General features: G+C 33.7%; 1 protein-coding gene across 1 annotated transcript in view; it reads left to right on the forward strand.

Moving 5' to 3' along the window:
- The window catches only part of FSTL5 (follistatin like 5), a 774,595-nt gene that overhangs the window by 404,763 nt on the left and 352,816 nt on the right, over positions 1 to 17,016 (forward strand). Inside the window, 1 exon segment of the mRNA XM_030312812.1 lies at positions 7,447 to 7,643. Coding sequence (XP_030168672.1) covers positions 7,447 to 7,643 — 197 coding nt within the window.

Genomic DNA, 17,016 nt, shown 5'->3' on the forward strand with positions numbered 1-17,016 from the left:
TACATATAAGTAGCAAAGCATTTGGAGAATGGGTATTTAATTCATAATACTTTCCTTTTATTTCCAGTAAGATTAATTCCCACAGTTAATCAGTAAGCATACCAATTCAATTAATTGTATCCTTCATCATACTCTTTTAACTATTCAACAATGCTTAAGGAATTAAATTAAGCCAAATTACATTGTGCATGAGTAAAGAGTAGGAAAATGGTAAAAGAACCAATATCTCTTGTAAAATATACTTATTAACTTTAAAAAATTGCCCATAGAACAACAATGAGGTGCCACTGCATATGTATTAGATGGTGAAAATCCAGAATACTGTCCCCCCAAATGCCAGCAAAGCTGTGTAACACCAAGAATTCTCATACATTGCTGATGGGAATACAAAATGGTACAGCCACTTGGGAGACAGTTTAATGGTTTCTTACAAAACTAAACATAATGTTATCATCTGATCCAGGAATTATGCATTTTGGGATTTACTCAAGGGTTGAAGACTAAGGGCCGCACAAATATATTTGAACACAGATATTTATAGCAGCTTTAGTCATAATTCCCAAAATTTAGAAGCAACCATGATATCTTTCAGTAGGTAAATGGATAAATAAAGTTTGGTATATCCAGAGAATGGAATATTATTCAATGCTAAAAAGAAGTGAGTTCTCAAGCCATGAAAAGACATGTAGTAATATTAAATGCTTATTACTAAATGAAGGAAGTCAACCTTAGAAGGCTACATTCTGTATGATTTCAAATGGACTTTTAGTGATAGTGATATGTACTGTATGTTTGCTGATTGTTGCAGAATATTTATAGTGGGGAAGTCTGTGCATGTAGGGGCCAGAAGGTATATGGAAAATTTTATTTTCTGATCACTTTTGCTGTGAACCTAGAACTAGTCTCAAAAATAGTGTATTCTTTAAAAACTATTTCCTGCTTCAAACCAAGAAACAGACTCTGATGGTTACCAGAATGGAGGTGGGTGTAGGGATGGGTAAAATAGGTGATGGGGATTAAGGAGTGCAATTGCTGTGACGAGCACTGAGTGATGCATGGAAGTGTTGAATCACTATTTGTACACCTGAAACTAATATTATACTGTACGGTAACTAGTTTGAATTTAAATAAAAACTTAAAAGGGGCACCTGGGTGGCTTACTTGGTTGAGCGTCCAACCCTTGATTTTGGCTCAGGTCATGATCTCATGATTCATAAGATCAAGCCCCACATTAGGCTCTGCACTGTCAGGGTGGAGACTGCTTGGGATTCTCTCTCCATCTCTCTCTGCCCCTCCCCAACTCATCCTCTCTCTCTCTCTGTCTCTCTCTCTCAATAAATAAATAAATACACATTTTTAAAAAAACATAAAAAAAAAAGATCCTTGCCTCTAGGAGAAAATCATGGTTCTTTAAATGTCCTACATTGTGAAGAATGTGTATGTGTGTTTGTGTGTGTGTATGTATGTTTGTATCAGTGAATTCCCAGAATAGAATAGTATCTGAAACATACTTAACTTACATTAATTTTGTTTATAATTATCATATACTTTTTTTAAGTTTATTTATTTATTTTGAGAGAGAGAGAGCACAAGCAGGGGAGGGACAGAGAGAGAGACTCCCAAGCAGGCTCTGCACTGTCAGCTCAGAGCCCAATGTGGGGCTTGAACTCATGAACCATGAGATCATGACCTGAGCCAAAGTCGAGAGTTGGACACTTAACCACCTGAGCCACGCAGGTACCCCTAGAATATACTTTTTAATATGAACATTTAAGTAGAGTTCATGTAAAACAAAACAATTTACACATTTATCTTTTTTCACATTTAAATAGATATTCCAGTTAAGGATTAAAGTTTGTTTTAATTCTTTTGACTACTTTTAATCAATATAAATCCAATCAAGATAAAAACACACTTTAACAATTTACAAATTAACTTCAATATAATAGCTTTCCATGTTGAATTTGATTCACATATACACATAAATCAATATACTAAAGTTTTGATATATTCCTTATGCTATAAATACGAAATATTTTTCTAAAGATATGTGAGGGACACCTGGGTGGGTCAGTTGGTTAAGCATCTGAGTCTTGATTTTGGCTTAGGTTATGACCCCATGGTTTGTGGGATTGAGCCTTGCATTGGGCCCTACGCTGACAGTGCAGAACCTGCTTGTAATTCTCCCTCTTCCTCTCTCTGCCCCGTCCTCCTAACTCTCTCTCTCTCTCTCTTTCAAAAAAAAAATAAATAAATAAACTTTAAAAATAAACAAATTATGTGAAAAGACTTTATTAACAATTATTGAACAGTTTGAGGAAAAAATAGTTCCAATATACATTCTAATACTTGAATAGAATTAACACTAAAATAAAAACATTCAATTTTTATTCTTTGAATATCTAAGATTTTAGCTTACATTAGAATGAAAATAATCAAATTTTAACCATAAATGTTAAAAAGAAAAATAATATTCTTATATATTTAGGTTTGGATGTTTTTGTGTTGAAGGAAATAGGTAATTTTTATTGATGGATGGGAGAGGGATAAAAGTGTAATTTCAAAAAGATAAAAACAGCCTTTGGAAAACATAACACTAAGGGTAATTGATATAATCTATAATTTTTAGCACTTACCATGTCCTCAAACAGATGGATGTACTATAGGATGTATAAAATGTAATTATCTTGGTTCCATAGAGACTTGGAGAAGTACTGCCAGCTAGCTACACAGGTGCAGCCATTTGAATGTCAGAGATTCTGCATCCTTCCCGGCCCCCCAAGGCCAGATGGATTTTAACTTCCCTTTGAATGACTCTGAATCAAGAATCAGCACAACCTCAGTGTCACTGCATTCATGGGAAAGATGATGGAATAGATACCACCAATAGGCATCTCATTTGTCTTGTTCTCAGTGTCTAAAACAGGGAACGCAGAGGAGATCTCTTACTGGTCTCCCAGAATAGGAGGTAAATCCAGGAAAATATTTCTTTCTCTTACCTATACCAATCAAACACTGCCTGTTGATTAATCTTTGAGAAAGGAATCTTATCAAAGCAGATGAACAAAAATTTCTTACCCTCCTGCCTGATGTTATTCATGGATGAGTCCATGATTTCCAAATATCTATTAATTGATATTTATTTCTAAATATCTATTCTGTTTCATTAATAATGCTAGTTCTTTTTCTTTCACTAAAAATGGTAGTAAATATTTAATAATGCCAAATCTTCACTGTTTTTGCTCCTTAACCCATTATAATAAGAATTCTGCTGCATTTCGAAGATATATGCAAATGACATGTCTGAGAAAGGGTTAGTATCAAAATTTTATAAAGAACTTCTAGAACCCAACACCCAAAAGCAAATAATCCAATTTAAAATGGACAGAAGATATGAACAGACACTCCTCCAAAGAAGACATGCAGTTGGCTAACAGGCACATGAAAAGATGTTCGACATCACTCATCATCAGGGAAATGCAATCAAAACAACAGTGAGATATCAGCTCGTACCTGTCAGAATAGCTAGTCAAAACACAAGAAAAACAAGTGTTGGTGAGGATGTGGAGAAAAAGAACCCTTTGTGCCCTGTTGGTGGGAATGCAAACTTGTGCAGCCACTATGGAAAAAAGTAAGGAGATTCCTCAAAAAGTTAAAAATAGAACTACCCTATGATCCAGCAATTGCTCTACTGGGTATTAACCCCAAAACTACAAAAAAAAAACATTAATTCAAAGGGATATATGAACCTCTATGTCTATTGCAGCATAATTTACAACAGTCAAATTGCAGAAGCAGCATCAATAGTTGAATGGATAAAGAAATATATATATATATATATATATATATACACACATATACATATATATCACTGAATATTATTCAGCTATAAAAAAAAGAATGAAATCTTGCCATTTGCAATGACATGGATATAGCTAGAGAGTATAATGCTAAGAGAAATAAGTCAGAAAAAGACACATACCATGTGATATCACTCATATGTGGAATTTAAGAAACAAAACAAAGAAAAAAGAGATAAAGAGAGAGGGGAAGCCAAGAAACAGACTCTTAACTCTGTTTTCTATTAATAGAGAACCAACAGATGGTTACCAGAGGGGTGGTGAGTGGGGGGATTGGTGAAACAGGTGATGGGGATTATGGAGTGCACTTGTCATGATGAGTACTGGGTGATTTATGGAAGTGTTGAATCACTATATAACAATGTATGTTACCCATACTAAAATTAAAACAAAATAGAAAAATATCAATGGGAAAAAGACATATAATAAAAAAGGAGATTCTAGATTTTTTTAAAAATGCTCCATTTATTTACTAAAATCTTTCTTTAAAGTCACCAGTTACCTACAGTTTAAGGAATTCGATGGGCCTGTTTTATTGTCTATCTTACTTTTACTCTGAAACATTTGACATCTCGTCAGACCCTCTTTCTTGAGTTCTTTTCCCTTTAGCTTCCTTTTCAGTATTTTCGTGCTAGTTCTCAGATAGACCTTTTTCTTTTTCCTTTGTGAGTTATTTTTTTCTCTACTTGCCTAGTGTTTATTATGATGTTTATCTTTCTCTTTACAAATAATCCTTGGACAAATTTACTGAATCACATGTAAAAGTTGATCTTAAAACTCAGTTCTGAAGATAAGAGAAGCAGAGAATAAAGGATAGAAGGGATATTGCTTGTATACAAAAATCACTCTGGGGTTGCCTGGGTGGCTCAGTGGGTTAAGGGGCTGACTCTGGCTCAGGTCATGATCTCACAGTTTGTGAGTTTAAGCTCCGCATAGGGCTTTGTGCTGACAGCTCAGAGCCGGGAGCCTGATTCAGATTCTGTGTCTCCCTCTCTCTCTCTTCCCCTCCCCCACTTTCTCTCTCTCTCTCTCTTTCAAAAATAAACATTAAATTTTTTTAAATAAAAAAAAATCACTCTGCTCCTTTCTAGCTCTGTAACTTTGAACAATTATTTAATTTTTCTCTGCCTTAATTCCTCATCTATAAAATGGTGATAGTTGTCTTTCTTCTGGGACTGTTGTGAGGAATAACTAATTTAAAATGTATAAACTTCCTGACACGTAAGAAATCTTCATTACATGTAATTTATTGTTAATAGCATATGTTCCTATTTATTACTAAAAAAATCTGTGACAGAAATTTTATTAAATCTATAAATTCTACAAAGTTTTACATAATTGCATAACTACTTCTTGTACATTTCTGTGGACTATAAATGCCTTCACTGCCATGCTTTTATTTTTATTTTCTTTGGATTGCCAGCAGCCACCTGAACTTTCAAGGAAGTTTACAAGTTGGGAAATGAAAATATTAATAGGATCACTATGATGATCACATTACTCAGTTTTATCAAAATTAAAATGAACAACTCAAACTGTTTCCTTGTTCCTCAAATTTTAAATATTAGTTAGCAGGTTTTCAGCATTTAAGCCCTGATTCCCATTGTCTCTCACCAACATTCTGGTCTCCACATTGCCTATGGTCCAATATCAGCTCCCCTAAATTCAACCCTACTCAGCATCAGTCAAAGGAGATACCAACCCAAGGTCAAATACAGAAATTCCATGGAGGACTATTGCAATGGTCTATTATCCTTTTTCTCATTCTTTTATCACACATTTCTCTCTCTTCCTCTGCATACGCATGTGGGCACACACACACAGAATCACAGGCACACACAGGTTTGAAGGCTTCTTTTCTGTCACTTTCATGGACACCAAAATTGCTACCTATCCCCTCTAGATCTGATTACGTCTCTCTTTTGTCAGTGATTTCTTTGCTATTATGAAAACATTTTTAGCATTATTTTTTACTGAGAATGGAATAATGCAAAATTGACTTAATCAGCAGCACAAAGTTTATGTTTTGTTGTAAAAAAAAGAAGTTCTTGACAGGATTGCTAAACACTAAAATTGCTGAACAACAATAGCTATTTCACTATCTTTGAAAAATAAGACAGTCTCTCATCTCTCTAGAAGAGATTGTTTCCCATCTTGTCTTGAAAGAGAATGAGACTTCAAATCCTGTTTTTCAACGCCATACTTCTTAGACATATATTTAAAAATCTTTAGAAATCTTTTAAAATTGTAGATTCTGTTAAAGCCTAATTGTCAATATTGACAACAATTATAAAGTTAGTATTTTCTCTAAAAGTACATTGTAAAAATTCTTGGCTAATATAATACCTACTTTTTTTCATTTACAAATTACATTAGGCACTGTATTTTCTATAATATATTTTATATCACATTTGCTATCAGTAGTATATACTACTTTCCATTGTACTATTTAAAGACATTATCATGGGGGCCAGTGTAAAAAAAAAATCCTTTGTAAGACAATTGTGTGAAAATTGCAGTTATTTTTGAAGACATTAAGCTAAGCAATCATTTTCACTAATTCTGATGTTGCCAGTATTGTCCTGGTTATTTTATGGGAAATACTGAAAATCTTTGATGCATTATTAGTGCAATGAGCTTATACTTCATTTGTGGAGATGAAATTTGCAAAGTTAAAACTTGGAGATACAAGGTGCAAACACATATCATGTAATACACTGTGCTCCTAAAGGAGAGATAAACAAATATCAGAAAAATAATTAAAGTCTTTTAGAAGAATACAAATAAGAACTCAGCATCATTGGGAATAGGATTTTTATAAATGTAAACACATGCATACAGACATCTTCAAAACAAATTCAAGTGTAAAAAGCATACTTCCAGTTAATATATGCTATCCTATTTTGAAACCAGATATATATATATATATATATATATATATATATATATATATATATATATATGAGCTCAAGTGCAAAAATCCAACACAATCTAACTCTTTGCCAGGCAAGTTATTTCAACTCCCTGTACTTCATGTTAAAACCGATGAAACTATCTATATAGGAATGTATGGTGAGGATTAAAACTAAGATAATGGGGCCACCTGGGTAGCTCAGTTCATTAAACATCTGACTTATGCTCAGGTCATTATCTCAGGATTCCTGGATTCCAGCACCTTGGGCTCTGCAGGCTCTGTGCTGACAGCCCAGAGCCTGCTTCAGATTCTGTCTCCCTCTCTCTGCACCTCCCCTACCCTCTCTCTCTCTCAAAAATAAATAAATGGACATTAAAAAAAAACACCTTAAAAAAACTAAGATAATGTATTTAAACAATTGGAGCTATCATGTGTTTCTAAACCCTTCATAGAACCAATTACTTTATCCTAGAGAAAGCACACGGTAAACATGTTTTTATTAGATTTGATACAAATGAAAATATCCTATTATTTTAACCTTGTACAAGTTGGAAGATAAAAATTATGTACCAAGTATATTATTTATAAGATATCAATTTCTTAACATTAAAACAATAAATGATTCCTTTTCAATAATATTGCTTTGAAAATAACTTAGTTCTTCTGTTACAGGAAATAACTGCAAGACCACTGAATACAACAAGATGAAAAGCATGCTTTTAGATTTACAAAATCAAAAATATATTACACAAGAAAATGAAAACCCTAACGGTGATGACCTGTCTTGGAAGAAGTTGTTGGTGGATCAAATGTTTAAATATTTTGATGCCGACAGTAACGGACTTGTAGATATTAATGAACTAACTCAGGTATGATTAATGATTAAATTAACAAGCTTATTTAAAAATCACATGTACAATATATTTATATCTATGTGAATTTATTCTATATTAATAAATATGTATTTAATTTGTATTATTTGAAAGTGTGGACAAAACATTTTTAAGAGTAAAATGTGACTGCTGTTAAATAACAAAGATTTGATTCAACTGAGTCAATTTTAAAAATCTAATTGGCTTTACTATTCAATTCATGAACTGGGCAGCATCCCATCTAGCAAATAGAGAGGCACTTGGGAAGTTGTACAAATGGAAAGTTTTTGCAGGAGAGTGGGGCAAGAAAATTATTAGCAAAAGAGAAAGATTTTTCCCGGCGAGGCTGCTTTCCCTTAGCTGGAAAGGCTAGGGCTGTTATGTCGATTACCTCATCATCTTTTGTGGGATGGAAAAGGACCAAGCGGCAGACCCACTGGGGCTGATTGAAAAATTCCTGACCGACCCGTTAAGACTACATTTCTGGGGAAGGTTGAACTGCCATTAGATCACGTATTAAACCCCAGTTTGAGGATTTGGCCTAAATTATGCCATTTTAGGACTGTTTTAGGACCAAAATGGTTTGGTTTTTGGGTCTTGGTGTTGTTTTTCTTCTAACACTACTCTAACAACAATATTAGTTTCAAATAACATTTATATGATATTTTAGAGTTCAAAATAAGATAGCTACTTTTGATAGGTTTCTGTACCTTAAATACCTTAAGGAATCATCAGTTCTTTACCTTACAAAATTTATAAGATATCTTCAGATATGTTCTGAAGCCTTTTATAATGTTTAATTTTCTATCACTCAGTAAAAACTTGTGTATCCAATATTCAAGGAAACTATTCACCAACAATTGAGCACATCTATAACATGATGTAAATACATCATTTAAGAAGGTATTAAATTTCTGACCTATTTTATTTTTCCAATAATCAAAGATCAATTAGGATATAGTTAATCTAGGTCTAGTATTAAGTCCACATTGTTAAATTTCACTTATTTGAAAATTGTCACCAAATGAAATATGTGATAAGAAATTTGTTAGTAAAGAGAATATTTGAATAAACAAAAGGTCTTTATGTGAACCATTTGGAAAAAAATACAAATACTTTTATGTGTGTATCATGGAGACAGAACAGTTTGAAGGAAATTATAATACCCAGATTTAAGAAACTAAACTAGTTGTAGGTAGTATAGAAATGTGAAATAAGAGACATAAGTTTTCTCCAAAAACGTATACAAGTTTTAGGGAGTAATGGAGAAAAAAAGCCAATCTTGGGTGACCAATCTAGGAAAATGGCTATAGCACTGAAGAAGTTTTCTGAATTCTTAATAATCTATAGTGTTTATTAAGGTGGATTTTGCTGCAGTGCTTGGCAGTTAATATAGTTTTAAAAAAAATCCAGTAGTTTATCTCCATAACACCATGCCATTCATCTCTTATGGTTAATTTTATGGTCTATATAAAGAATCTGACATTGTGGAATATTGGTTCGACTATACAAGGATTTCTAAGCTTTGGAATAGTGTAACTTAGTTTCAAGACTTTATATCAAAGTGACTTTCTAAGTAAATTAATTACAGTTCTTGCCATTCCAGTTAATTAAAATATATATCATTTTCCTTATCTTCTTTAATTTAGCCTGCATTTATTGAGAAGTTACTAAATCCAGGCATTGGGATTTAAAGAATTGAACTCTGGAATTTTAGAGTAAAATCAGAAAATTTTTAATTAAGATACCTATGTTATCATACCTCATGATTTATTTTTCAAGAATGAAACTCTTTAGAATTTTATATTTATAGTAATGATAAGAAATGACTAGTTAATTAAAATGAAAATATAATTCAGTCATGTCACCTTGGTCTATGCGGGCCTGACATATTGGAATATATTGTGGTTTTGCTTTTGCTTTTATTTTGTGTATTATATATTATTATGTATTACATATTTTACATATATTTATTAGTTTTTATTAATGTATCTACATCATTGTAACCACTGGTTGGGTACAAAACATGATCTGATGAAATCCAGTTATTATCATAGTACCTACATCTAAATCCAAATGGAAAATTGCTATTCACTAGAAAATGGCAGTGACAGCACTTTATACCTATTTCAAGTTTGTGCTACATTCAAGTTAGTATTTGTTTCCTAAGCAGCCATTACAAAATAACAGAATATGGGTGGCTATATCAACCTGTCCTTCAGTTCTAGGGGCTCAAAGTCTAAAACCAAGGAGTTGGCTAAGCCATGCTCCCTCTGAAGTAACTGGGGGAGGATCTTTGCTTGTCTTTCTCAGCTTCAGGTAGTGCTAGGCATTCTTTGGCATTCCTTGGCTTGTAGATAACATCATTCAGCCTCAGGGCGCTTGGGTGGCTCAGTGGGTTAAGCAGCCCACCATTTATTTTGGCTCAGGTCGTGATCTTATAGTTCATGAGATCCTGCTGTCAACACAGAGCCTCCTTGGGATTCTCTCTCTCTCTCTCTCTGCTCCTTCCCTATTCATGCTCTCTCTCTCTCTCTCTCTCTCTCTCGTTCTCTCAAAATAAATAAACAAACAACCAAATAAAATCATTCTGCCTTTGCAGTCATATACCATACTTGGTGTGCCTGTCTTCACAACACATTGCCTTTTCTTGAAGGACACCAGTCATATTGGATTAAGGGGCCACCCTACTCCAGCATCACCTCATTTTCAGTTATTTAGTTATATCTTCAACAACCCTATTTCCAAAAAACACAACATGTTATGTTCTGAGGTCCTCAGGATTAGGTCTTTAAAATATCTGTTGAGAAGATACAACTCAACACATAATGAAGTTCATCTGCTACCAAATGTAGTTGTGTTTTCTCTGTTACCTTTGATTTGGACTCACTTTATGTCTGAAAAGTCCCCTTCCAATTCATCTGAAAGTCGTCTTCAGAAACCCATTTCTTTCTTGGCCATCCATGAGGTACATGCAAGGAAAGATTTGGGAGATTTACTGGCTTCCTTCTGAATACATCCCATACTACATAAGTCATTCCCACCTAGTGTGTTGTGAAAATGTCAGTATCTCATCTGTAAATAATCAACTATGAAAAAGACAACATAAACAAAAACACAGAACTTAAACAACAACAACAAGAAAAACAGAAGGTTGTAACAAGTAATCTTGAAAAAATATAATAAACACCTAGATATGAATGGCACAAATACTGTTTTGATGTGAGTATTTTTAGATTTCAGGTACTTTTTAAAGATCTTTTGCAAGTATTATAACCAATAATACATACGGTTTTATTAATAAATGCAGAAACATATAATACCATCATTTAATATGGAATTTTCAAATAATTTAACTTAGAAGAGTAAAAAGGGAAAGGATCTTAATGGTGTCTATTAATAATTTATAAGATATTATTAACAGAAATGTAAGATACTGCCAGTGACAAGTAAAAATTAAAGAATATAATTTGACTTTGAGGTTTTATAATTGTAGCATGAAAGCTGGCTACCCACATTCTATTTTTATTCCCCATAATGAATGGGGAATCTTACAGATTTTCATGTAAATTAGAACACAGAGGACTGTCTAATTGAGAGAAAATACATTAAAAAATTAATAGTTAAAAGAGTAGGACCTTTAGAATCACAGTTAACAACATGTTATAGCAAGAAAATATTTGCTAAAATGAACTGACTGGTTATAGAAATAAATCACGTTCAATCCATCTCTTTATCACTCTAGCTTAATAACATAAACATCTGTAACTCTATGTTTAGTCTTCCAGTCTGGGGCTAATGTTCTTATGTTGAAAATATTCAAGTATGAAATACAAATTGATAGCAAAGTGAAATTTTGGACTTTTAAAATAATTTTTATGAAGTTGATAAAATTTGTGATAGTACACTTGTAGATTTGCATTGGTAGTTGAAGATCTAGAAGAAAAAAAATCAAAAAAGATTGAGATGGCATATTCATTTCAGAAGATCTAAAGAGAATGTTCAGATGGAAAGGAGTGAGTGGGTCCCAAGTGATAAAGTCCTAGGATATTTTTTTTCAAAATAATCTTTTTTATGATCAAAGTGTAGTGGTTAAGAACTGTTATTATAGAACCTGGGTTCAAATAACATCTCTTACTTATGACCTGTTAACCTTTGGCAAGTTATTTAAAGTTTCTGAGACTCATTATATATATATATATATATATATATATATATATATATATATAGGCAATGATATTAGTACCTACTGCATAAATTTGATGTCACACACACACACACACACACACACACACATCATTTAGAATGTGTCAGCTTCTTAGAAGCATGACTAGCACATACAAAATAGAGTGTGTTAGTTATAACTGTATTTTCAAATCTAACTTTCATGTGAATGTCATGGATGATAATGGAAATAAAGTGGGTACATACACTTAAGTTAGTAATTGAGCGATTGAATAATATTTACCCTATGTTCATCCCTTGCAACTTTTTAATATTTATGCTTGGATGGTAGGTGATAACAACTTAAATACCATTAGTTTACAGCCATTATAACCCAGAAATCTATACACACATTATTAAACATACAAAAGTTTTAATACCAACTTTTACAATGAGAAAAAAAAATAGTTCTTGCAAAAGAAGAGTAGTTTTGGTTATCTCAAGAAATTAGAAAAAATAAATGATGGCATGTTTTTATTTTGCCCATCTCATTTGAAGTAGTTACACATTTATCTCATATAGCTGGCATGAATTATTAAATCCTCAGTACCAGATTAGAGTAACTGAGTAATCGTAATATTAGTAATAATGGTAATGATACTATTGGGTTATTGCTGTAATGCAGATGTCTGTTGTCCCCTTTGTACTTCTATTTGAGCTCAACTATATATATGTGAGTGTTTACATCACAAATTACACAAATCCCAAATTGAAATCTAGTTTAGATCCAGCACTTCGTACACTTTTCCTTTCCTTGTACTCTGTCCATGGTGTGCTTTTCATTACCTGCACCACTGATACAGTGCCCAAGTCTATCTCTCAACCTCAGTTTTCCCTGGGGGCTCCAAATTATTTGTCATGCAAAACAATGTTCTATTTTAGATTCCCCTTCTAAATATGTATGACCAAATATATCACATTCCACAGATGCCAACATCTACCTTAGTTAAAAAACTAATGACAAGTTATAGAATACTACAACAACATCAAAAACCAGTATCTATCATACTATTCCCTCAGAAATATATCATCAGTTCTGAAAACAAAAAGAAATCCCTAGCCTCCATCTTCTGCCCTATTTTTTACACCCTCAGAGCCCAATTAAGTCATATCTGTCTCTATTTCCTCAAGTGCATTGTCCACTTTTACCCCTGGGGTGAGTATTTCTGTTTTTCCAAATGGCATGGACATGAGTGTTAGGGAAGAAAAGTGGGATATCTATCAAAGTTTTTTTGTAGGAACAAAACAGATTATTATTGTCTCCTCTCCCATGTGTCTTAATTACTGTATGATAAAGGTAATACTTCAATCACATTAATTTTTTTTTTGTATTTTTTTTCTTTAAATGTCTATCCTCTATTGAAAACAGGTAAATGGGAACTTACTTTGTTCTAGTGGTTCTATATCTTTTCTCAAATCTATGCCATAGTGCCTGGATCCCATTCATAATGAGGTTATAGAACCGAGTGGTCTGCACTGGTAACCAATCCTGTGTACTAAATGCAAACCCAAATGTTCTGCCTTTTCCTGAGGACAATTCTAATAAGGTGTGACCCTCGCTTGTTTGGTGTTTTACCTTAGCTCCTCCCCACATCTAAGCAAATTTCTAACGCTCATCTCTATTACCTGGATCTCTCTCTCTCTCTTGCTTCTCTTAAATTACCTTCTCCCAAAGTGAGAATTCACTGCTCTCTTTGGAGAAACCTGAGCTTTACTAATGCCTGCTTCAATGAAAATTGTTCTAACAATATGCTCCAAATTGGGTTATCATACTCCAATGTATGACTCATAGAATAATAGCTTACTGCAAAAACATCAACAAACATAATTTTTTTTTCCAAAGGATGATCACAAACCTGTTATCTCCCCTAAGCGCTGTATATATGACTAGTGTAGTCAGGTACTCAGTTTCATAGTGACACATTTGTGGTTTTAAGAACACATATTGTTTCTAAAACAGACATGAATGTGTAATGCTTGAAATCAAGATTTCAGGATGAAGAGACCTAAGGTATGAGTATGTTCCTTCTGGCAGTCTGGCATGTAGGGAAAGGTCACTGGAAGTGTGAAAGTTAATGATCATTTGTTGGCAAAAGGAGCTCAGATCTGTTCTGGGTGGCTTATTCATGTGTATATGGAAACCACAGAGAATATTAAAGAGTTAAGGTAGACAGAAATAGGGGTGCCAGGATGGCTCAGTCAGTTGAGCATTCGACTTTGGTTTAGGTCATGATCTGGCAGTCTGTGAGTTCAAGCCCCACCTCAGCTCTGTGCTGACAGATCAGAGTCTGGAGTCTGCTTCGGATTCCTTGTCTCCCTCTATTTTTGCCCCTCTTCCACTCGTACTCTGTTTCTCTCTCTCTCAAAAATAAACATTAAAAAAAAAAGGTGGGCAGAAATATTGTGAATCAGCAGTTACATTTATTTGTGAATTATGGAGAGAGAATAGGAGAGAACTATGTAGCTGAATGGCCTGAGATCCAAAGTAGGTTCTAGCTCTGTATCAATCTATTGTTGATCGATCGATCTATCTACCTATCTATCTATACCTACCATCTCTCTCATCTTTGTATCTATCTAATGAAGACTTGGTTTGGGAGGAGGAAATAATCCAGAAGTGCCAGTAAGGAACCATTTAGTTATTGACCCATCTTCCTCGCTGAGGTAGAATGGATATGAGAGAAAAATTGGCCGCCAATTGTTAAAATTATTTGACAAGTGATTTTCTTCAGGGGCAGCCAGAATTTCTTAAAGTTAGTGTGCGTGGATTACATGTTTTTATAAGAAATGGAAGGTGAAGACTTTTTTGACCAGAAGCAGGATTTCCAGAGGTCATTATGATGGGTTTGAGTTAGAAAAGAATGGAGATTGAGTCAGAGAAGGAAATATGCAAAGCAATATAAGGAAACTTGGATTTCATAGGGTCACATAGGACAAAGGAATTTGTCCAGATTGCTCCTTAGAGGAGAATGGACAACTGTGTTTTGCACTGTGGTGTAATACGTTTGATAGTTAGAGTAAGATGAGGGAATACGTAGGCAGACTTCACCTGGCAGAATGGCATCTTTGAATTGTTAGCAGTGTTAAAAGATGGGTATACTGAAACATATTAAAATTCTAAGGGCTTATTATATCTTTTAAGTTTATTTATTTTTGAGAGAAAGAGAGAAAGAGACAGAGAGAGAGAGAGAGAGCATGGGGAGCGCCAGAGAGAGAGGAAAGGGAGAATCCCAGGCAGGCTCCCTTCTGTCAGCACAGAGCAGGTCTTGGGGCTTGAACTGACCAACCATGAGATTATGGCCTGAACCGAAATAAAGAGCCAGTGAATTAACTCATTGAGCCAACCAGGTGTTCCAATTTTCAGAGTTTATTGGAGCAAAAGTTGATTTGAATCCAGCAATGCCAAATCAGAAGTGGTTAGAAGCACTCTACTGAGGGGAGCTAGGGGAAAGCTTCTATAGAGAAAGGAGAGAGCAAAGTAAGGCAGGAAATCATTGATTCCCTGTAGCTTAACACATCCTATTTGTGATTGGTTGTGAGTTTTGAAACATTGAGGCATTTACAGGCCTAGATTTTGGGTTGTTTACATAGGCACCAGGACATTAGAGCCAACTCCGTCTAAGGGCTTCCTTGTTTAGAGCAGCAAACATAGGGTTCTTAAAGTGAAATAGTGCTAACAGCTTGGAAAATCTACTCTTTGGCCTCTCCCTATTTCATAAAATAACCACCCGTGGAATTTAAGTAAGCAAAATCATTCCCTTGTGATTCTGAGTTTAAATAAGCAGCTGTATTGAGTATATTGATTTAGCACTTTCTTCATTTAGATTCTGTCATCTTAATAAGCTGATTCACATTAGGCATGCATATTAGAATGAAATATTTCCCTAATGTGCACACATGCCAACTCTTTATTAAAATAATAAAAAGAGCTACTTGTTCACAGGATTTAGATTATTACGTTATACATATTTGACTTAAAATGCTATTTGCTCAATGACTACCATATGTGAATACATTTACGAAATTAAATAAAAAGCAAGAATAAATAAGACTAGATATTTTTAAGCTATCAGGATGGGCAGGGCAATGATGTTTTTGCAAACTTTGTACATACCAATTTTCTTTAGAAATTATTAGAGCTGTTAGGTAGGGAATGGACAGTTAATCTTTATTTTGAGTTGATAAAGCCTATTACAATTTTAAAGGCTTTTTAAGAGGTTCTGGTTTCTAGTCAACATATTTATTTACTATAAGATTGGTAAGAATTGTTTTGTCTAATGGATAAAAAGCTATTTTGGTGGGAACAAACTAAATACAAACAAATAAGCACTTGTATGGCTAGAAAAGGGAGATAAGTGAGAACTTCCAGGAATTGCCATGGTAATTAATCCTATTTAACATTTAAAACCCCATAAACTTTCTGGTATACAAAGTAAGGCAGTAGAAACCAGGTATTTGACTGAGAATGGTAGTAGCAAGGCCAGTAGGTAGATCTCAGTAGTACTGGCAATTTCCTCTGAAGCGCTAAAGATTTCAGAATAATAATAATAGCAACAGTTAGCACTTAACAGAAAAGTGAGGCCCCTAATTGTTGGTTTGGGTGCAGCTTGGGGCTACAATTAAGAAACAGTACTTCCAATTCTATCTGGAAACATTAGTAACTAGTTTCAAATACTCTTTTTTTTTAATGTTGTTCATAATATGCACAAGACAATTGGAAAATTAAAATTTTGTCTTAAAAAATTTAAACATATCTTTTATAGCATCTTTCTTTTAGAATGTTAACGTGCTTTTAAAAATTTGGCATTCATATTCAGAGAATCCCTGTGAGCCATATAGGATGCCTTCAAAATAAGGTATTTTTTCTTCCCACCACGGGTCAAATAATGTTATCTCTTCAGTGAATTTTTCAAAAGAATTCATGTTGGCCCTATTGATTTTTTAAACGTTTTCTAATGTGTTACGGATGTTAGGAAACCTAAAGACAACTTGAAACATGTGATTAATTTTTATGTGATCCTTTTCTTCTAACACACCTATTGTATGATAGCATCAGTTATATATGATTAAACAATTATAATTTGTAATGTTAGTTTTTTACTCTCTGTCCTTTCACCTTATTTTTAGAGCACTGTTGGCAATCTGT

The sequence above is a fragment of the Lynx canadensis genome, chromosome B1, assembly GCF_007474595.2.
Source record: "Lynx canadensis isolate LIC74 chromosome B1, mLynCan4.pri.v2, whole genome shotgun sequence".
NCBI classification, from domain to species: Eukaryota; Metazoa; Chordata; class Mammalia; order Carnivora; family Felidae; genus Lynx; species Lynx canadensis.